Source organism: Acanthochromis polyacanthus, chromosome 14 (genome assembly GCF_021347895.1).
Source record: "Acanthochromis polyacanthus isolate Apoly-LR-REF ecotype Palm Island chromosome 14, KAUST_Apoly_ChrSc, whole genome shotgun sequence".
In the NCBI taxonomy this organism is placed as follows: Eukaryota; Metazoa; Chordata; class Actinopteri; family Pomacentridae; genus Acanthochromis; species Acanthochromis polyacanthus.
In genome coordinates, this window is record NC_067126.1 from 19,661,329 (window position 1) to 19,684,292 (window position 22,964).

The 22,964-nt window shown below is 40.4% G+C and overlaps 1 protein-coding gene across 1 annotated transcript in view; it reads right to left on the bottom strand.

Moving 5' to 3' along the window:
- Nucleotides 1-7,077: 7,077 nt before the first annotated feature.
- Nucleotides 7,078-22,964, bottom strand: part of LOC110951545 (insulin-like growth factor-binding protein 2-B) — a 28,082-nt gene continuing 12,195 nt past the window's right edge. The window contains exons 2-4 of the mRNA XM_022194654.2: nt 18,835-18,986; nt 13,385-13,525; nt 7,078-8,939 (exon numbers count right to left, since the gene is read on the bottom strand). Of these exons, the coding sequence (XP_022050346.1) occupies nt 8,781-8,939; nt 13,385-13,525; nt 18,835-18,986 (452 nt within the window). The 3' untranslated portion in view covers nt 7,078-8,780. The remainder of the gene's footprint in view (nt 8,940-13,384; nt 13,526-18,834; nt 18,987-22,964) is intronic.

The following is a 22,964-nucleotide window of genomic DNA, read 5'->3' on the forward strand; positions in this document are numbered from 1 at the left end:
ATTCAAATGACTGGGAAGAAGAGATTTGTAGCCTGGAGGAGGCTTCATCATGTTATGGAAAACCTGCCTTTAATACCACTTAAAGGCAGAATGGACTCCCCTGAGACACACCCGTTTACACAGACATACACATGCAGCTAAGTGCATACACAGATGTATTCACAAGATGGAGAGAGAATATGAGAAGGAGAAAAGGCCTCATAAACTCAGCAGGAGTTATCGTAGGAGACGCAGTTTCACCATTCACACACTTGTCACGATGTTCGGCTGAAAAACATCGAACACATCAGGATCCTATGGTTAAGAAAAGGTTAAATATCGAGGGCAATGATGCCAGGTTTTGAATGCTTAATAGCTTGGAATTTAGCAGCACGTACAGACACCCATAAGGATAAAATACTGAAGCGATCTCAGGATCTGGGCATGCATCTCAGTAGATGGGTGTCTGGTCATTTTTATTCCCTCGTGGATTTCAGGAAGTGACAGAACGGGATTTTTCTTTTTGGGGGCCACCAAAATCTTTCCCCAGGGACCTCAAGACTTTGACCAACTCCAGATGTGGGTGACTGAGGCAGGGCATGAAAGGGTGGAGGGCCCAGCAGTTCCTGTATAGCTAGCACATCAAGGCTGCCGTAAAGGTTGTTGTGGTATGTTTTCGTGTGTGTGTGTGTGTGTGTGTGTGTGTGTGTGTGTGTGTGTGTGTGTGTGTGTGTGTGTGTGTGTGTGTGTGTGTGTGTGTGTGTGTGTGTGTGTGTGCGTGCGTGCGTGCGTGCGTGCGTGCGTGTGTGTGTGTGTGTGCACGTGCGCGCGCGTGTGCAACTTTGACTTCAGGGAGGAGGAAACATGTGTAGAACATTTGATTTGTGAGGCAGTGAACATGACAATTACTATCTGCCTTCAAAGAAACTGACAACTGCACTTAGGACTTCAAAGCATTTATGCCCCTTTTATTACATAATTAGGCCAGCATCGTTGGACGTCTACATCTAACATCAACTCACGCACCTCACTCCATCCCAAAGCCAGTCAAACCGCTGTGCTGAGTGTCTCTGTGCCCTCATAGACCTCAAAGTCCTGCAGCAAGGTTGGATTATCATCCTCTCTGCATTTCTGTGTACGCAGTAATGCAATTAAAGCCATGATCAGTGCTGTAAAATCACGAACAATAGCTTAGGAGATGCTCTCAGTTGCACATGTGTCGATTGGCCCGTGGCTCACATCATTAAATGTGACTTTTAGAAACGATGATGGGACATTTAAAGGCATAAGCTTACAAATGGCATGCAGATGTTTACACTGCATGATTGCGATCTTTGCAAATCACTGCTTGTGCTCTTGTATAATGCTATCTCTTAAAGAGGTAATGGCGGTTCTTGTCATCACTGAGATGGAGATGAAAGGAGATTTGAAAGAATGTTCAGCGGTTGGAAGTAAATCACATGACTTAGCGGTGGAATCCTCCGATGCTGGTGGTAGAAAACGGCAGACAAGTGTCTGCTAGTTTTCATCCAAGCCCTTTCATCACACATTGACTTAGACTTGGAATCCTAAATGGAGGGTTCCTGAGAGTGGATCGGATGTGACTGTGAGAACCACAACTGCATGTTAAGTAAACTAACTCTGAGATTAAGATTTGACGTCGTACAAGCCATGAAAGGAGCACGAAGGTAAAAAGTACGGTTCTATTGCTGCTGTTGTGGATCGCAAGGCTCTGCTGGTAGTCCTGTGTTCTATGGAAAATAATGTGTATTGTAATAACAACAAATGGTGACTAAAAAATATGCCAATGTAAAAAAAAAGGTGGGAAAAAAGCTATCCAATCTGACATTTGCAACTTTTTTTAGTTTGTAATTTTGACCATTAATTCTATTAAATTTGCGCTCACTGGAGAAACTGCTCAGAACACAGCCACATCTCTAAATTAGGACTGACAGGGCAAGGAACACAAGTGGGCAGACACATTGTAAACAAACCCCTTTTTATAGCAATTATTTGGAAGAGAAAACAAAGGCAAACTGTAAAATTACGACCCAAACAATTTACAGACCCACTTCCTGGTTCAGCTTTGAACAACCATTCTTGCTCTCACTCAAGGTTTTCCTATATATGGAGGGATTATTACCATTTCAGATGTGCTCACTTTCACTTTTCATCCTAAATTAAGTGGGAGTTAATTGTCCACGAGTTTACTCCCTGTGTAAGGCTGACTGAACCTATTGAATTCAATATTAGAGTTTTCTGAGATCCAAGCAATTGCTTTGGTGAGATTAATAAATAATCGGAATCAAACACATAATTTTCCTTGAATATTTAAGTGCTTAATTTCAAACAAAGGCTCAATAAACACAATAATTTGAAGACATTCATTTATTGAGTTGTTTTCTCATCGCATGCATCTTTCTTGCATAACTACATCAGCACAGATTCCCAGCATTGTCATAGAGAGTTGAAGGTTTCCCCCAACCTGACGAGCTGAAGTATAATAATTAGCTTTTTCTGTCCATATTCAAAGATAAATATCTGCTCTTCCTGGTAACATTGGAGAACCTTGTCATTTCACCAAAGATAAAACAACAATTATTTTGTTAACATTCAACAAGTACAGCTTCCAGGAGTCTTAGAAACAGACCCACCATCAACATATCAAGGGAAGTTGTTGAATGTTAACAAAAGCAATAGTAGCCTGAAAGTAGGGCGGATCTTGGACTATCTATGCCAGTAGACACACACAGACACGCACGCACGCACACACACACACATACACACACACGTGTGCTTTTGCACATGCACATACACACATTATCATGCAAGCTCATATACTCACCCCCACTCTCACTCCCACTGCTAAACTACCCTCCTTAGCCCATTGTGCCTGATCTATTAAACCCAAAACAAAAGACACTTGTTTTGATTTGTTTGCAGGAAAAGGCCAGCCTCAGACTACCATTAAATGTGTGAGGACGCCCAAGATCCATGTGCAGCACCAAGCCAAATATTTATAGCAAACTCGCTGCCAAAAACCAGGCATTAATAAAACAAAATAAAAAAAGAAATCAGAAAAACAACATGTCACAAAAACTGAAAAAAGCTGTGAAGCTTTGGCTGTAATAGTGTTCATATTGTGCACCTCCTGATTAATCACAGGCTTGGACCGCTGCTCAGATAACTGGCACACTGGCACATGTATAAGGTTACAAGGCCAAAACCTGTCAGGAGTGGTCTCATATGATACATTTTTGGCCACAACTTCAAAGAAGTCTCTCTTTACACTCGAGTCTTGAATCATTTTGGTCGCAAATCAAAGTGACTTTTGTTGGGGACATTTGCCAATGTTTGCAATTTTATCTTAAGCTGCTTATAACATAAAAACTTTACATCTATCCTTGCTGTTACCTGCATAATAAGAAATTTCAGTGTTTTTGCACTGACTGACACTAAACAAAGAAGATTTAATCTTTTTTTCCCCAAGACTGCCAAGGTACACTAGTCACATACGTCTGCTTACATTTAAAGACTCATCAGTCGCTGTAATTCTGCCTCTCCAGACAGCATGTGAAGTGTCACCTTACATCGTAAAAGATGGTACCTTTAATAAATCTGTGAAAGAACCAAAATGCATTATTGACTTTTGTGACAAACATAAATATGTTAGTCATTCTATCATAGAAAATTAAATTGCAGGAGTCACTGGAAACTCAAAATTGCCATGACAGTGTGTTTGTTTCACTCCTTCGATACGCTTTAACGTTTGCCCTGTGATTGTAACCTTCCACAGATCATGTTGGACTTTTAAAGCTCTTGCTGTGTTCAGGCTTGTATCAGTCATATTTGACATATTTTAGAGGTTCACAACAAAATGCAGAATCTTGATCACTGGGGTTCAGAATGATCACATGGCAGGAAGACATAAAACTAGTATCTCAGGCGTAAACTAACCGTGACGTCACCCGTTGGTTTCAACGCCGAGAAAATGAAGCCCGGATTTTGCTACTTCCTGGTCGCCATTTTGGATTTTTTGGAGCCAGTGACGTAAAAAGCGTCATCAAACAGACTGGACCGGAGAGCAACTAGGGGCAGGATTGGCTGAGGACTCTCTTATCCCGCCCACATTTTACGGCAGAGGCTTCTGTTGCTGTCTATCAAATATAGCCATGCTCCCTGGCTCCGCCAACTTTAATGATTTAAAATTCAGTATTGATTTATTTTGAGATCGGCCACCTGATCTCTCATTTTGACCATGAAAACTAACGGGAAAAAATCCTGAGCTGTAGAAAATCAGTCTATCAAATTTTATTTTTTCCAAAAATGAATTGGGGTCTTTGGAGAAAAAGCTTTTTGGAGCCAACCCGAGCGGACGGCGTGATATTGCAAGTTTTTGACACTTCCGGGTGGGCTTCAATTCTGGAGCCAGATGCTACGTCCACTATATATACAGTCTATGTAGTATCTCCAGTTAATTTGAAGTTTAATGTAAGCCAGATACACACTTCAGTGACATCAGTAGAAATAGACACGTCTACCGCAACTTTATGATTATGCTGCATCTGCTGAATGATTTTAATACAATGACAGCAATGCATCACAGATTGGAATCCATGGATGACATTTTTGAGAGATGATAAAACATTCCATGTCATCCATCTCTCATGTTGATGAGAAACTGCTTGGCTGTCTAAGGGACAATAACAAGGAATTGATTGCAGCTCTTGGAAGGGAGAATTATTCCAGCCCAGCCTGTAAAAGAGAGACAATACTGTATGAAGTTACACATCATTGCAGTGACCCCAATATCCTGTTTTGTTAGAGGCATTCAGAGTCATCAAAGGCACCTCTACATCCCTCTGTTGGGACTTTATGTTGGTTTCCTCTCTCTCTCCCATGACCTGCAGCACAAATATGTGTGTGTGTGTGCGCATTTGTGTGCTCTGGTTGGTTTATTCATAGACACCTTTACCCACTTAGTATCGCATTTGTCAATGTCAGCTCCCCCCCAATCATCCTAATCCCTCCTCATGTCAACACCTCATTAGTAACCCCAGCAACACATGGATATATACACACACTATGCTCACACATTCATGTCAGCACACAGCAGTGATAGGAATCACAATGCCACACCGCAGTTTCCAGCATTATTACTGCAAGTGCAATTTTTCCCGAGTGACACATATTTGGAGTTGATGTAAGTGCTGATAGGAAAACGGCTGACAAACAACAACTCTATGCAGTTTATCATTTTGATAGGCGCAGATTCTTAGAAATACTTGGATGGTGTCAGATGTTACATTTCCAGTAACTGAACAGGATATTTTCCCTCAAAAATAAGGATGACAATAAAAGACAGCTGATAACTAATTTTTCATGAATGTTAGAGAATTTTATTTATTTGTAACTAATAATAGTAAAGGAAGGAAAGTTGGTGCATTACCAAGAAATCTGACCAGTTCTAATCAGTGAAAGGAGAAGTGTGATAAAACTTTCTTGCAGAGTATACTGACAGCAAGGTTGCTGCTATAATAGTTTGTAGATTGTTCTGTATGCTCAAAAATTTTGTGCACTTTAAGTTATTTCTGCAGTTAGTGGCTTTTAAGCTGTTTGCAAACGCTATACTAGGTTGGCATAACTACAGCGATATCATTGCTAACATAAGCAGACATGGAGTAACTTAAGCTAGGTAAGCACAACTCTAGCAATGCAATGTAAGCATGACCGACACAACGAAGCACACATCACTTGTCATGACACATGGCAAAGAGAGTTAAACTGAAACGGAAGACATGTTGAGTCATTGTTAGTTTAACAACATCGTAAAAACTTACCTGTCAGCTCAGTCCACTCCTGTACGCTACTGAGAAGACAGCTTTGAGGACTGAGGATTACATGGAGTCAGAGCTCCATGCATTGGACAAACGGTGCCAGGACATCATTCTGTGTGACTCCAACACTTAATAGAATTTACTGTTTTATGAGAAATTATGATTATTCTGAAAAAGGGATTTAGTCAGTCGGCTGATAAATTGGTCGGGCTGTACTTGCCACAGCATCTCAACTGGATTCCAGTCACGGACTTTGACTTGACCACTCCAAAACCTTTTCCTTTTTGAGCCACTCATAGATGGATTTTCTTGTGTGTTTTGGGTCATTGTTGTGTTGTGTAACACATTTATACCTGAGCTTTAGGTCATGAACTTAAGGTAGATATTATCCAGGAGGATCTTCTGATAGAGAGCAGAATTCATGGCTGCATCAGTTATGACAAGTTGTCTAGATTTTGTGGAATCAAAGCAGCCCCAAATCATCACGCTACCTCCACCATGTTTCACTGCTGGTATCATGTTGTTCTGGTGAAATGCAGTACTAGCTTTACACCAGATGTAAAAGACCCATGTCTTCGAAAAAGTTATACCTTTGACTCATCAGTCTACAGGATGTTAGCCCTGAAGTCTTGGGGCTCATCTAGGTTTTTTTTTTTTTTTTTTTGAAAATGCTGGACAAACCTTTATGCTCTTTTTGGTCAGTAGTGGTTTGCACCTTGCAACTTTCCCATGGATCCATTTTCTCCCAGAGTCTTCCTTTTTCGTGAAATCATGCAGACAGACCTTAACTGAGGCCATTGAGGTCAGCAGATCTCTTGATGTTCATCTGGGTTCTTGTGTGCTAACATATTTGCACAATGGGTTTCTAATCATCAGTTAGCCTTGCAACACCACTAGCTAACTCAATGCAGCATTAGAACACAGGAGTGATGGTTGCTGGAAATGTTCCTCTGTACCCCATGCAGATATTCCATTAAAAATCAGTTGTTTCCAACTAGAATAGTCATTTACCACATTAACAATGTCTACACTGTATTTATGATTCATTTAATGTTATCTTCATTGAAAAAAAAGGTTTTCTTACAAAAATAAGGACATTTATAAGTAGAGTAAGTATAAATCTCACTGTGACCAGTAAACTATCATTGGCACAGCATCAAGTGTGGCATGACAGAGGTTGGTGGTGATCCAGAGGCGTTTTGTGATGTGAGCATTCAAGTGTTCAAAGTCATCAACATTCTCAAATCAATACACTTTCAAAAAGAATGTACAATGTCTTTATTTCTTAGTTTGTGTAATAATGACAGTGTATATTTAATAAACATAAATGTAGACTAAGCCAAGGGCTGTTTGTCATCGGTAGCACCAAGACAAATGTCATATTGTCACCCTAAACAAAAAAACAAGATTACAACTCATTATGTCCCTCATGAGGCATATAAATGTAGATAAAAGAGATTAAAAAAAGATTTTTTTAGCCTTCAATTTGATCACACAGATCAAATTAGTATGTGTAAAATGAAAGTGGTTGCTCAAAGTGAAAAGCAACAGAAAATTATCACACATCTCTGCAGTTCCCTTCAGCTCTATGGAGCATTTTTGTGTCTTTTAGCTTAATGTTTTGGTCTTGTAGCCATTGGTTTTTACAGTGTTCATTAACTTCCAAGCATAGCAGGTCGCTGTTTTTTTGGACAAATAGTTCTGATAACCTTCTGTACAAAAGCTGAACAGCACCAAATGGCAGACTAGCTGATGGAAATGGTGATATACTCATCAGCTAAAGAGCCCCCAATAATTTTACCAGGAGCTGATAAAGAGACAGTTATTAAAGAGGGTTAATACTGGGCTTGGAGTTTTTTTTGAAGGGCTCCAGAACCTCTCTAATTAAAACCAATGTTGCTGTGTTGTTGCTGGGATAGATGATTGTTTGGCATAGTGTAGTAACATGTCAATAATATGTTTGTGTTTACATTTTGTGCTACTGCCCCCAAGTGGCAAAAAAATCTATTAATACAACTTTTAACTAACAGAGCACAATGAGTCAATCCTACGGACAAATCTTGTCACTACAATAAGTAAAGATTCTATACTGTATCAATTAAGAGTCATCAATTAAAGACGTATACATTAACTACATAAACTATGCTGTTGCGCAATGTGTAATAATCTAAAAATAATTCACTACTATAGTCAGATTACAATTTACTAAAAGCTATAATGCCCAACTGTCTCATTACTTTACTTTTTCAAAGAAATAAAACTATATATTTGTACATCCATCAAAAAAAAAAATCTACAGTACCTTTCAAAAGTTTGGGGTCACCCATACCATGTCATGTTTTCCATGAAAACTCACACTTTTATTCATGTGCTAACATAATTGCACAAGGGTTTTCTAATCATCAATTAGCCTTTCAACACCATTAGCTAACACAATGTAGCATTAGAACACAGGAATGATGGCTGCTGGAAATGAGCATCTGCACCTATATGTAGATATTCCACTAAAAACCAGCTGTTTCCAGCTAGAATAGTCATTTACCACATTAACAATGTCCAGACTGCATTTCTAATTGGTGTAATGTTATCGTCATTGAAAAAAAATCATTTTCTTTGAAAAATAAGGACATTTCTAAATGACCCCAAACTTTTGAATGGTAGTGTACATATTTATTCAGAGTATATAGGTTAGGTTCTGATTCTTACCGATGGAGCAGGAGATACTAATGCATAGTTGTTTTCGCTTCTTTCATAGAATTTGCTAACAAAAAATCAGTACCATGGCATCTTTATTGTTACTTAGTATAGTTTCTCCTTTACCTCAAACCTAGAGTCAATTAAAGCACAGATGAAGCCTTCAAATAGAGGGATTTGTTTAAATTTTGATAGAATAGAGCTTTTAATGGAAAAATCCTCCAGTAATCTGAAATTCATAGAAATCCTGTTGTGATGGTTGTAGAGGTGTTAGCGAAACGCCGCTGCAGTGGGCATGGCTCTGAGCTCCTCTTGAAACTGGTTACAGTTGGGATCCCCTCTGACTTTAGGCGTTGCTGGTATCTGGACCCCTGTTAAGGGGTTAACACACCAACACTCGCCCCGCTGGCCGTGGGTAGACATGTTGCACTGGAAAGAGAGAAGAAAAACACAAACTAGACAAGTTGGAAAACACTGGAAAGAAGAGGACAGGGGGGTAAGGATGCACAGTGGGAAGCAGGGTACATGTTAATGAAGCATGGCGTATTGTGGCTTGAGATGTGTGTGTATCTGCTGGTGGCGGGGGGGCCATTGGACGAGAGTGAGGGCTATGGATCGGGTGGGACGACACTCACCCAATAACAGCCTGTCCTCGGGTCATGCCCCCTACACACAACCCACAACCCATCCACAGACACACATGTCATCACACACACACACGCGCACACACACACACACACACACACACACACACACACACACACACACACACACACACACACACACACACACACACACACACACACACACACACACACACACAGAGACATGCCAGTAGACCAGCCCCCCCCCGCAGAGCCCCCCTCTACTCAGAAATGAGGTCGTAATTGAAGTGGACACAGTTTACGCCGCGCACACGGGGCAGCCGAGTAGGGGACGGCGAAAAGAATGAAGAGCTGGGGGGGAAGAAAAGACTTTCCATTTTCTTCCTTCGATGAGAAAGAACAAAAAAAGTGACAGTTACAGTAATTACCGCGCGACAAGGAGGGACAACTCCAAAAGGGAGCCGAGTGTTGAGGAGGTACAGTGTTCCTCCCTGGGAACCGAGGACTCCAGTCCGAAACAATGCTGTTGTTTGTGACCAGTGATGAAAATTGGCTGAGTGGTTGAGAGCCCTGCTTTAGGAAACTGTGGCGCCTATTCAAATCTTCTTTTCTGCTCTACTATCCTCGCAAGAAAACAGTGGATATGTGACCTTGTTTGTCCTCCTCTGTCTGATTTCTATGGATGAGCAGAATTCAAATTCCCCCCAGTCGGAAGCACAGTTCGTTCCTCGGCTTAACAAAAGTCTTCCCATGAAGTACGCCAAACAGTTTTATTGCCTTGTAACCTTGAGCTCAGAAGCTTGTTGCCTCATTCATGATGACAACATCTCCCCACACATTTGTGTGTGTGTGTGTTTAAGAGCACAGCGCTAAAAGAAGAGGGGAGGGGGTGTGTGAGTTTATAAAAAAAGAGGGGGAGTTATATTTTTTGCCAGGGTGATTTTGCCAGGCCGGTACAACAGAACTGTGTGTGTGTGTGTGTGTGTGTGTGTGTGTGTGTGTGTGTGTGTGTGTGTGTGTGTGTGTGTGTGTGTGTGTGTGTGTGTGTGTGTGTGTGTGTGTGTGTGTGTGTGTGTGTGTGTGTGTGAGTCAGACTATGAAAGAAAAGAGAGGGGAAATCCAAGGTAGAACTGCACAAAATAATATGTTTGTCTCTGCGGGTGAGAGGCCAATTCAAGAGAAAGGGCAAGAAATTAAAAAGAAAAAGGTGAAAAGCAAAGGAGGAAAAATTAAAGGTCAAGTTGCTTCAGACCTAAATGGGTCACACGTGTAGGCACAACACCGCAGTTGATACCGATAACCAGAGTAGCTTTTTTTCCATCATCAAAGTCAGTGGTCACCACATACAACATCAACCAGCAGAGTTGAAAACCTGATGACATCTGCAACCACTTGAGTCTCTCTGTGCTCTTATGTTACCGTGGACCATAAAACAGTAAGTCACCAGTGAATCCCACAGAGCCGCGCTGCTCTCTACGAGCTGAATCTTTCAAACATGTCACAACCATGGCCAGATCCTAATGAGTAATGTCACAGCAGGTGTTTTGCCTTTTGACAGTGGATGGAAAACACCTGCTGTGACACCACAGATTGGGGTGTATTGTGACATTTGTGAAAAGTTTCCACCCGCAGAGAGCAGCGGCTTTCTGCTGTGTTCGTCTTTATTTTACCACATGACAAATGAGTTTACAGTAGATGTGATATAAATTATCCATCATCCCAATAATGGAATTTGAATAAATGAGTGTTATGAAGAGCAATATTTTTCCAGTGGCACAAAATACACTACCATGTGCCAAATTCAGTCAAACAACACTCTATTACTGAAACACTGTTTATAAATTTTTAGATGTGCGTCATTTTATAAACATTTTCCTAAAATTGTGCCTGACACACTGTATTTGGATATCTCTGGAAACAACTGGGAAATGTGGGCCTGAACAACTGATTTGATCTGGAGTTTATTTCCCCTTCTGTCCAAATGTTGTTGTGCTTTATAACTTGTTTGATACCACTGCTGTCCCTGGAAATAAGATTTAGTTTAGTCTGAAGGCTAATCATTGTTTGCGCTTAACATAGAATACTGTGTTTAGTTTATGCAGGGGCCAACCATGGCAGACAGAAAAGAGTAAATACACACTGAGTTGTGTCTTTTGAATTTGACAAAACTGAAGATTTTTACCCCCTGGGGTAAACCAAGTTAAACAAATTGGAAGGTGTTGGGCAAAAGTGAGTTGCTCTGCCTCTAACAGGTTCAGATTTTACAGGCTTTCTTTAAGCCAGGACTTCAAGATCTGACAATAAAGGACAACCTCAAGAGCTGTATCAGTAAGAAAAAACCATATCACACAGGATCACACCCTTCCATGTCATGAGTCATCGGCAGATAGAGATGGTGGCTGACATAAAGATATCCTACCAGCGGCTGGAGTGCTGTTCTCTGATAATGACAGCACAAGAACAGGCTCTGAGTGCTAGAGCCTCAGAAGTAGACAAGACAGAACGTGCAGGCTGAGCAAAGATGGCCTGAGACAGTCCAGGACATAGCAACAGTCTATGCAGGGACAGTACACACTGAGAGGAACAATCAAGTGCCTGGAACAGTGTGCAGGAATATCTGTGCTGAGAATGAGCAAGAAGTCCCAATTTCTCAATGGGTCACACCACTGAAAATGGTGGAGAACCGATAAGATTCTGACAAGCAGCTGCTGATTAACCAACCTGACACAGTAGTAGTCAACAAGGAGCAGAAGAAGATGAACATATGTTACAATCCAAGCTGACAGTAACACCAGGGAGAAAGAGCATGAGAAAACCAGTGAGTAAAGGAACAACTGGAACTGGAAGATCAAGACCCTGATGGTCCTAGTGGTAACAGAAGTATGAGAGTCTGTGACCTCAAACTGAGAGAGTGGCTCCAACAGAAAGCCCCTTCTCCCCTCAAGACATAGATGCAGACGACCACAGCTAGGCCAAAGTATGATTCCATCTATTATAGAAACCCTCAACAAAAGGCCAAGGTGATCTGGCCAGAGAAAACTACACTTATACGGTAAATGGTGCTTTTGTAGAATGTGTGTTTTTGTACTGTTCTGTCAATGTAAATCAAGTGGAATGGTGCTTTGGAAAAGAATTTCCTCATGGGGACAATAAAGTCTAAATCTAAGTCAGATTCCAGGTATATCTGAGGCCTCTGTCCTGAAGAATACGGTCCTATGAACAGCTAAGATACTGGACCCTGAAACTCCCAGGCCTCTGGTGGAGGACCCCTTGTGGGTTTGAGAGGAGGTGATGTTATTCTTTCAAATGATATTCCCTCAGTTGATGTTTTGTAGATGGTGGCAGAGAGTACTAAGAGCGTTCTAACATCAGTTGTTGAATTAGTTTGAGATCTGGTGACTTTAAAGGCCGCAACATTCATCATCACATCATCATTTTCATCAAGCTATTCAGTGGACTTTCATGCTACACAGACAAGGTCATTTCCATCTTGGAAGAGACCACTTTCATCATGATAGAAATGTTTCATTCCAGGTTGAAGGTGATCAGTCAGAACAACTTTGTATGGATTGCAGTGACTCTCCCCTCTGACCCAAAGCAAGATAGCAAAATGTCCCCCTCAGGAACTGGATCTTCTCACTGCAGGGGTCAAGGGTTTTGTTATATGTACACTGTCGTTCAAAAGTTTGGGGTCACTTAAAAATGTCCTTATATTTGAAAGAAAAGTAGTTTTTTTCAATGAAGATAACATTAAATCAATCAGAAATACAGTCTAGACATTTTTTATGCGGTGAATGACTATTCTAGCTGGAAACTACTCATTGTTAATGGGATATCTACAGAGGAACATTTCCAGCAACCATCACTTCTGTGTTCGAATGCTAAATTGTGTTAGCTGATGGTATTGAAAGGCTAATTGATAATTAGAAAACCCTTGTACAGTTATGTTAGCACATGAATAAAAGTGTGAGTTTTCATGGAAAACATGAAATTTTCTGGGTGACCCCAAACTTTTGAACGGTAGTGTACATGTTTACTGGGGAGGATTTTCTTGTCTTTATGACTGCTGTCTGCTCGATGGGATGCATTTTTTCATTATTGTAGAATTTGAAAATATTGGTATATTGTGGTATAGATTTCCATTTCTATCAACATAACTACAAATGCAAAATTACATTATATAGAATGGTAATGTCTGGGGTTCTCTGTGAATTCATTTAACCACAATGTTCTCAGTCATGCAGAAGATGAGGAGAGACATGTGCTTACCTGTTTGACATTGTACAGTCCATGTTTGTCACAGTTTGGAAATTTGAGCCCGTACAGATTCTCCAGCGGGCCTCTGTTATCCTCTGAAGTAATTTTGGAGATCTCCTCTAAGACTTTGTCCAGCTCCTGCTGACAGGCGCTCTGAAACGATGCGTGAGAAAGCTATTAATACCAGCACTAACAATTACAACAGCTATTTAGCAGATGTTAAATACAAAAGATAAAAAAACTTGAAGTCACACAGATGAAATCATGAGGAGTTAGGTTGAGTTAAAGCTGGAGGCTGAGGAATGCATTCTGTCCAAGAAAAAGAATGGTGAAATAAAATACTTCTGTGTGTCTTGTAAAAATGTCACAAATATGCACATTTATAGCTAACATTTTTATGAGGTGCAGTTAGGCAAACAGCAAGTTCAGCCAATATTATTGATGTGAGCCTGGTGGAGTGGAACATGAGTGGCCAGACTACTTAACACAGCTGGTGGCCATGACCACACACACACACACACACAAACCTGTGCAGACACGCATGTCCATGCATACACTACCGTTCAAAAGTTTGGGTCACTTAGAAATGTCCTTATGTTTGAAAGAAAAGCAATTTTTCAACAAAGATAACATTGAATGAATCAGAAATACAGTCTAGACATTGTTAATGTGGTAAATGACTATTCTAGCTGGAAACGACTGATTGTTAATGGAATATCTACATAGGGGCACAGAGGCCAGCAACCATCATTCCTGTGTTGTAATGCTACATTGTGTTAGATGATGGTGTTGAAAGGCTAAAAGATGATTAGAAAACCCTTGTGAATTTATGTTAGCACATGAATAAAAGTCTGAGTTTCATGGACAACATGAAATTGCCTGGATGACTCCAAACTTTTGAACGGTAGTGTAAATATCATGCATACTACTCCTTTACACACTATGGAACACACACTTAGCATGTATTCCAGTGTGTGCTGTAATGCACACACAGGCTGCATCAGTCTGCCAGTGGGATCAAAGGAGTTCGGTCTTATGATTAGTTGGCTGAGGATGAGAGAGAGGGGCAGGAGGAGGCACAGTCTGCCTCAAACCTTATCAGACATCTGAACATATGGATGAAAAGTACTCTTTCTCTCTCTCTCTGGGTCTCTCCTTCACTCTCTCGCCTACAGTCTTTGACTCCCTCTCTCACACTAAAGACAGACTAAATCCACATGCCAGTACATATACCCTCCAGTTTCAGAGCTGCCTATTGCTCCCACATAATAAAGGACACTGTCTAATTATTTCAAGGCTGTTTCATGTCACGTAATTTTTAAATGCCAAATGTGTGACTAAAGAGTCACAAGTCGATGTTAACCATAGAAGCTAACACCTTCAGTAAGCTGGGAACAGCAGTCCATAGTTTAAAATGTCTGCAGCATCTTATCAGAAAGTTTTTGTAACTGCTACCTTTGACTTTTTTTACTATCACTCATTACAGCCAACCACCACTCACTGATTACTTATCCTTTAGCTTGTCATGACTGGACGTTACTAATCCCTAATGTTAAACAAACTTTCCTCATATATATACGACCACTCAGAAATTTGGGGTCACTTGGAAATGCCCTTATTTTTGAAAGAAAATAATTTTTTTCAATGAACATAGCATTAAATCGATCAGAAATAAAGTCTAGGCATTGTTAGTGTGGTAAATGACTATTCTAGCTGGAAACGGCTGATTTTTAATGGAATATCTACATAGGGGTACAGAGGAGCATTTCCAGCAACCATCACATGGTGTTAGCACATGAATAAACATGTGAGTTTTCATGGAAAACATGAAATTTTCTGAATGACCTCAAACTTTTGAACAGTTTTGTAGCTTTTTTTTTTTTTTTTAGTGTACTGCATGTACAGTTTTGCATCATGCTTTAAGCTTCTTCTCTCTTTTTTGGGTCCCACCCCATCTAATGTATGACTGTTTTTTTTTTTTTAATGGAGTAACAGTAAAGCAATAAAATAAAGCCAAGGTATGTTGATTATAAATATACTTGGGATACATCACAAACAAATTCAGTCTGGCAGAAAATAGGTTTAATTCCAAACATAATTGTGGATACAGTTTTGCCATGTATGAATGTGATATTGAGAGACATGGTTAGCAAAAATACATTCAAACATTGATTGTTTCTGCTCAGGGGCCCAAAGTATGGCAAGAAAATATTCCCCACAGCACTAGAGCAGCAGCTGCTGCTGCAGCCTGGACTGTTGACACAAGACAGTATGGGTCCATGGATCCATGCTGTTGATTCTGACCTATCATCTGTAGTCCAAGCAGAAATAGAGATTTATCAGCCTGTTCCACGTTCTCTTGTCTTAAACTGTGCAGTGTTGGTGAGCCTACACTACTGTTCAAAAGTTTGGGGTTACTTCGAAATGTGCCTATTTTTGAAAGACAAACAGTTTTTTCAATGAAGATAACATTAAATGAATCAGAAATCCAGTCTGGATATTGTTGATGTGGTAAATGACTGTTCTATCAACACCCATTTCCAGCAACCATCACTCCTGTGTTCTAATGCTACATTGTGTTAGCTAATGGTGTTGAAACGCTAATTGATGATTAGAAAACCCTTGTGCAATTATGTTAGCACATGAATAAAAGTGTGAGCTTTCATGGAAAACATGAAATTGCCTGGGTGAGCCCAAACTTTTCACTGGTAGTGTATGTCAACAGTGGTCCTGAATACCTGGTCTTGATGAACAGAAGTGCTGTTGTCGTCCATCATTCTGTAATTAAGAACTGCTCTGCATAGTTTTAAAGAGCGGCAATCTGACTTACTGTAGCCTTTCTGTCAGCTCCAGTCTGACCATTCTTTTTTAATGTCTCATCAACAAAGTATTCCGGACTGCATAAATACTACTCGTTGTATGTCTTTTACACCATCCTGAGTAAACTCTAGAGACTGTTATGTGTCAGAATCCAGGAAATGAACAGTTTGAGAAATACTCAAACCAGCTGGTCTGACACCAACAAGGTCAGCATGGTCAAAGTCACTGACATCACACTTTTTCTCTATTTTGATGTCTTATGTGAACATCAACTGCAGTTCCTGACCTACACCTGCTGGAGTTGTTGCCAGATGAGTGGCTCATTGGATGAAAAAGCAGGTTTAGATTTGTTCCTCCTGAAGTATTTAGTGAGTGTATATACTATATGTACGGTACCAAGTCTGGCACGAACCCAGCTCTGACAACACAACCTACATTATGCAGTTCTATGACCTCACATGACCACCCGTAACAAAATGCGTCCATGCCTGACACCATCCGTCCCTCCCCCTGTCCAGCTGCACAACTCTTTTTAACCGCATTCTCTCTTTTGTTGGTTTTAATGATCTTGACAATTGTATTGTACCTAACCACCTATTATTTTTTGCTTTTTTTCCATTTTGTTTTGCTGAAATTGAGTGAGTTAAGTGAGGGAGAAAATGAGAAAAAGCATATCATTGTTTGCCTTATTGAGACATATATGGGCCTCTGCATGCATAGCCCCCTGGGCCCAAGCTCATTTCCATGAAACAGAACATCCATGCTTGTGCGCCACCCCGCTGAGGATTTTCCAGGAATTGTTTTTATTTTTTCGTGGAGCTGCGTCTGAGACTGTGAAATGTTGAGTAAGTGCTGAAGAATAGAGGTAGGCAGGGTTTGTAATGCATAGGTTGCCTTCAACTGCCAACGCACATACCAGTGTGGAGAACAAAACAATTGCTTCTCATAATAAAGATGCTCATTATGAGGAGGTATGTAAACTAACACAACTCCATCTGAATGCAAAAAGGGCCATCAGCGCCTTCACTGCCTCTGAAAATTTGCATATTTCCACACTGACCAATCTGCTTTATCCTTTTGCTTGGTGGTGTGTTCAGTCTGATCTCTGTTACAGAGAAAACTCACTGAACCAAATAGTGAGATGGTGCAGTCGCCTGATTGGTGAGTTACAGTCTTGTCCAGCCTCCCTGTACACTACAGAGAATGGCTTCATCAATCTTTGAAAATGAATCCTATTCTTTTACAAGGTGAATTTCAGCTTCTTCCCTTTGGATGGAGGGTTTTGGTCTCAAGGTGCAGGACAAAGTGACATAAAAACAGCTTCGTTGCTGTCGCTGTCACTGAGCTGAATAAGAAGTAATGACATTGCACTTTATTTTATTCTGTCTATTTATCCTATTTCTTGACTATTTATTATTGTGACATTTACATTCTATGTTCCTATCCTGGTTTTTATCCCAGTGATTGCTTTTATTTCCCTAAGATTTTTTGTTGTGTTTTGTTTTTATTTGTCCTGATCTTTTATCTTATCTTTTTACTTACCGGTATCCTTGCTGCTATATTGGTAAAGGCTGGAACACTGAGCACTTTTTTTGTCTTGTCACTCCATCAAGTTCAATATGTATTTTTTTATGGAAAACCACATCAATCATTCTTTCTGCAGAACAAATTCTACCCACAGGTAAAAATAAAGTAGCCTTGAACCTTGAACCTTGAAATAAAAATGAATAATGCTGTATCTACACCTTGGCATATAACTGATAAACACGTTAATAAATGGACAGAGGGAGTACTGAAAATGCTTTAAAGGGTCATGAGAACATCATACTGATTTAACATCCCTCTGACAGAGTTTATAACACAAGGCCTGCATCTGCAAAGGTTGATACACAGTGCCTATATTTAAACTGATAACCACAGAATTTCAGACACTTGGATGCATTTTGTCTTATATTTGAACAGTTCTTGAATTACAATCAAGAGATCTGTGAAAGCACATGAATATGCAAAAAAAAATTGTTGGAAGAACAAAAGTCTCATCCCCACCAAGTGAGCCATAAAGCTTTAGGGTGAAGTCATGATCAGAGCTGGGGTTGGGCCTGCAGAATCAATATAAGTGCATTAAATGCTGATGATTTAACAGCATGTGTCTTTCGTGTGTGTCTGTGCTCGTGCACTGTTTGTTTGAGTGACAGAGTGCCCAGAGGAGGGCACCACTGTACCAGACATTGTTTTATGCACAGCGCATTATTGACAATGTGTCACTGCTGGACAGATTGGTCATTTCATTGCAGCCTGACATGCGCCACTTCTGTAAGACAACACAGAACATGTAAGACGGGTGCTGCCGTAGGATGAAAATGTGGAAGAAAGGGAACAAACACGACCCCATATTATACAGTACTGAGATTCTGTTCTTGCTGGAATTGTTCAGTTTTAGCAATCTTCTGCTGTGTCTCTGTGCAGGTGAATGAAGCAGCAGGGAAGGTTACAGCACAGAGTTGCAGCAGTTGTGTATGTAAGATGTTTAGTAGCTAGATTCACCAGCCTCTGCAATGGAACTAACACTATCAACTGGTCCACAAAAACAAATCCTAGCACAAGCCTTTAGATAGATTATGGTTCAAAGGTTTAGTCCTCACCTGAGGCATTTTCTGGGTTCGTTGGTCCTCGAGTTCATTTGTCTTCATCTTGGCTTTGAGCACATTGTTGTGGTTTCTAATGGCACAGCTTTGAATTAACCAAACATCTATGGCAGGTCTCTTGGTGAGTGGATTTTCGGTTCCATGCACCTCTGTAACAAATAAACACACAAACCAAGTTAGACATGCAGTATAATCTGTAGCATGTGTCCAAAATAATATTTCTCAGTCGTCTTGAAAACAGACTTCATGTGTGGATCCAAGAAAGCCATTCAAAGCTTATTCAACATTTTTTTTTGTTTTCACTCCTTTTGTAACATTCAATACTTGGTAGGTTCCTAGAAATCCTTCTATGACTCACTTCTTTGAGCCTGACAGTAATATCTGTCCTGTTTTTTGGTATGTAGTAAACAGGCAGATGTTAAAAACACATGCGAAACTATCTCACAACCCACTGTCTAAAATACTCACACTCACATTCACCTGCATTTACTCATTCTATAATCACGAGCTGCTATTATAAGCAACCATGCTTCTAATAACAGGCCCCTTTACAAGTTGTCTTAATCCTGGAATTAGAAGACAAAGTCGCTGTGTGTGTCCTCAAGGCATCCTGTGTCCTTCATACTTCATGTGACTAATTCTATGCTGGACAGTCAGGCGTTGCAATGGGTGTAATTACTATGGCGACAGTGTGGACAGACCGCGCTAAGATCTTTTTTGTGAAATGGCAAAGCCCTGCATCCAGCCCACTGAGGTTTATAACTTTTTGCTTGCAGTCAGGTCACTGTGAGAATGTTTGGCTGCCTGTTATAACAAAGTATGTGCATCATTTGGTGGAAACAGGAGAGACACAAACAACAAGCTAACAATGTAATTCAGAACAGACACAACTGAAACTGAGCTGTACACTGTGCCACAGATGACTGCGCAAGTAAAACACAAATACATGCAGGGGGTTGAACCGTACAGGCATTTATCAACAGAGGAGTCAGCACAGTCATGGCAAAGGCAGTCAATTAAAGAGCTGAGCTCGGCTGAGAGTTGTTGGAGGTGAGTCCAGACTCGTGAGGACGCACATCTGATGGAAGCTTTTCGTGCTGAGTCAGAATTTTTTTTGGGTACCTTACTTACCTGCCAGAGGCTCTGTGTGTGTGTGTGTGTGTGTGTGTGTGTGTGTGTGTGTGTGTGTGTGTGTGTGTGTGTGTGTGTGTGTGTGTGTGTGTGTGTGTGTGTGTGTGTGTGTCTGTAATTAGCGTTGAAGCAGAACTCTGAGGTTGTAAATCATGCCTGAGAGGGAAAGGCCCCCCTGTCTTCAGAGCTCCCTACACAAGCTATGACACTGTCTGAATGTTTCTGTGCGTGTGCACGCATGCCTGTGCACGTGTACAATGTGCACACTCTGCCAGGTGTGAACACTAAGCATGTGTGGCTTCTATACTGCAACAAACCTTTGTCTTACAGATCACATGTGTCTTGAAGTCTATTTCTACCAACTTTGCTGATGGGCTAACAAAACCTCATTTGTTCAATTTTCAATAGTTTCAGGAAATCTGGCCATAAGAGGTGTAAAAGGAAGCTTTAACACTGGAACACATATACACTACTGTTCAAAAGTTTGGTGTCACATAGAAATGTCCTTATATTTGAAAGAAAAGCATTTTTTTCAGTAAAGATGACATTAAATGAGTCAGAAATACAGCCTAGACATTGTTAATGTGGTAAATGACTATTCTAGATGGAGACAGCTGATTTTTAATGGAATATCCACAAAGGGGTAAAGAGGAACATTTCCAGCAACCATCACTCCTGTGTTCTAATGCCACACTGTGTTGGCCAATTGTGTTGAAAGGCTAATTGATGATTAGAAAACCATTTTGCAATTGTGTTAGCACATGAATAAAAGTGTGAGTTTTCATGGAAAACATGAAATTGTCTGAGTGACCCCAACCTTTTGAACAGCAGTGTATAAAATTATACTATTATCGTTGTGCATGGTGCATTGACATATTTGCAACTCCTACCCCATTCTTTCAAAATTCTTGTAAGATAAACAGATTGTTCTCTATAAATACAAATGTATTTTTTTTCCCTCTTTTTGTAACAGTGGATCTGTCAGGCTAGAAGCTTTAGGCAGGCACACACTTGCAGGCACCTAGTGAAGCACCACGAGTGACACTGAGATGATAATTCATTCAGTGACTCAGATGTATAGAGTTACCTGACTCTTAATTATTTTAAAACTGGCTTTATATCTAGCTATCAGATCTTGCTAATACTAGCCAAATGAAACTTGAAAGAAGAAATGATCATCTGAAGCTGAAGTTGCCAATTCATGGTAAATAAGACATGCACAGACATGACGAAAAGTGTTGGCACCCTGACACCAAATGCTGAAAGTTCTTCTGCCATGCATGCCTACATGCATATGATTTGCCATAGAATACAACACAGATGCTATGGTTTTTTCCATAAAGATCGTCTAAAACTAAATGAACTAAATTATTTACATCCCCTTAGCCTTGATTACATTCTTGTATACTCCTGTTAGCACACAGACATCCGTGGACATCATAGACATGGAGTTGTTGATTTTATGCTACTTTCTCATCCTTAATATTCACTGGGAGGACTACGTGCACACTAGGTCGTTTCTATGTATTCTCTGCATACACATTGACGCCAAGCATGTGCAACACTGCCCTTGTAGCATAACTGACATGCAGACACAAAGTTTGGACTGCATGTCAATGTCTGCAGAGGGATCCATGTGGGCTCTTGCGAGCATAAGGAGATGATGAAATTTCCATCACGTGGACCCTAGCAGGCTGTCAAGGACGTGGAAAGAAAAAGGAATCACAATAAACAAATGTTTTGTTTTAATATTTCAAACAGAAGATTGTCTTTGATTAATGTAATAGTCTACTTCAAAAAGTACTTCTTTCTGTTTAAATGGAGACAAGAACTTATTGAACTGCCATCATTGTGTGCAGGATACTGATGGACACATGGACGATGGAAAGAAAAGCAGTTGTCTGCAGAGATGTCTGAGGAAGAAAATAATTGCCATGCATGGTTAGGATGAAGACCATCTGCAAGCAGTCTGATGTTCCTGTGATCACAGCTGCTAATATTATTAGGACGTTTAAGGTCCATGGGACAGTATCCAACCTCCCTGGATGTGGCCACAATAGGAAAACTGACCCCAGATTGAACAGGAGACTAATTTGAATGGTGGAAAAAGAATCAGCGAAAACTTCAAAACACATACAAGCAGATCTCCAAGATGTTATGTCCCTTACTGAATGAAAGCACGCTCCATTGGAGACTGTACTTTGGAAAGAAAAATATTTCAAAAAAACTGCCTGACTGGAGATGCATGTTGACATGTTTTTGGTAAGGCACATCAACCCCATGGTCACAGAGGAATGCAGAACACCACCCCCACTGTGAAACATGGAGGAGGGTCTGTGGTATTTTGGAGCTGCTTTGCTGCATTTGGGGCCTTGAATGTATGCAAAGAACAATGAAATCAGACGTCACAGTCCAGTGTCAGTGAACTCTGGGTCAGTCGCAGGTCATGCCTTTGCTCTTTGGAAGGAGACAACACTCATCAGACCCAGGACAACAGATGCAGTTTCCTCATGAAGAGTCAAACTACCATCTGTGAATTGTTGAAGTCTCATTGAGAGCGACAGAAAGCCACTGTTTGCAGTCATAAAATCAAGTTTTTACCTTGTTAACATGTCAATTTTTATATGCTCATGGAATAAGCAGTCAGTGCCATGGTTTCTACTTGGAAGAGAGGCAGAGGCAGCAACTTTGGAGATCTGTGCATTCTAAAAGAAGAGGACTACTTTAATGAAAGAATAACTTTTATACACTACTCTATATTATACTCAAAAGTTTCAAGGTCAAGGTTCACTTTATTGTCTCCCAACAAACATCAGCTTCCCATTTGAAGTTTCGGATCACACAGACAATTTGATGTTTTCCATGAAGATTCACACTTCAATTCATGTGCTAACACAAATATACAAGGGTTTTCTAATCATCAAGTAGCCTTTCAACACCATTGGCTAATTAGCTCTAGATATTCCATTAAAAATCAGCCGTTTCCAGCTTGAACA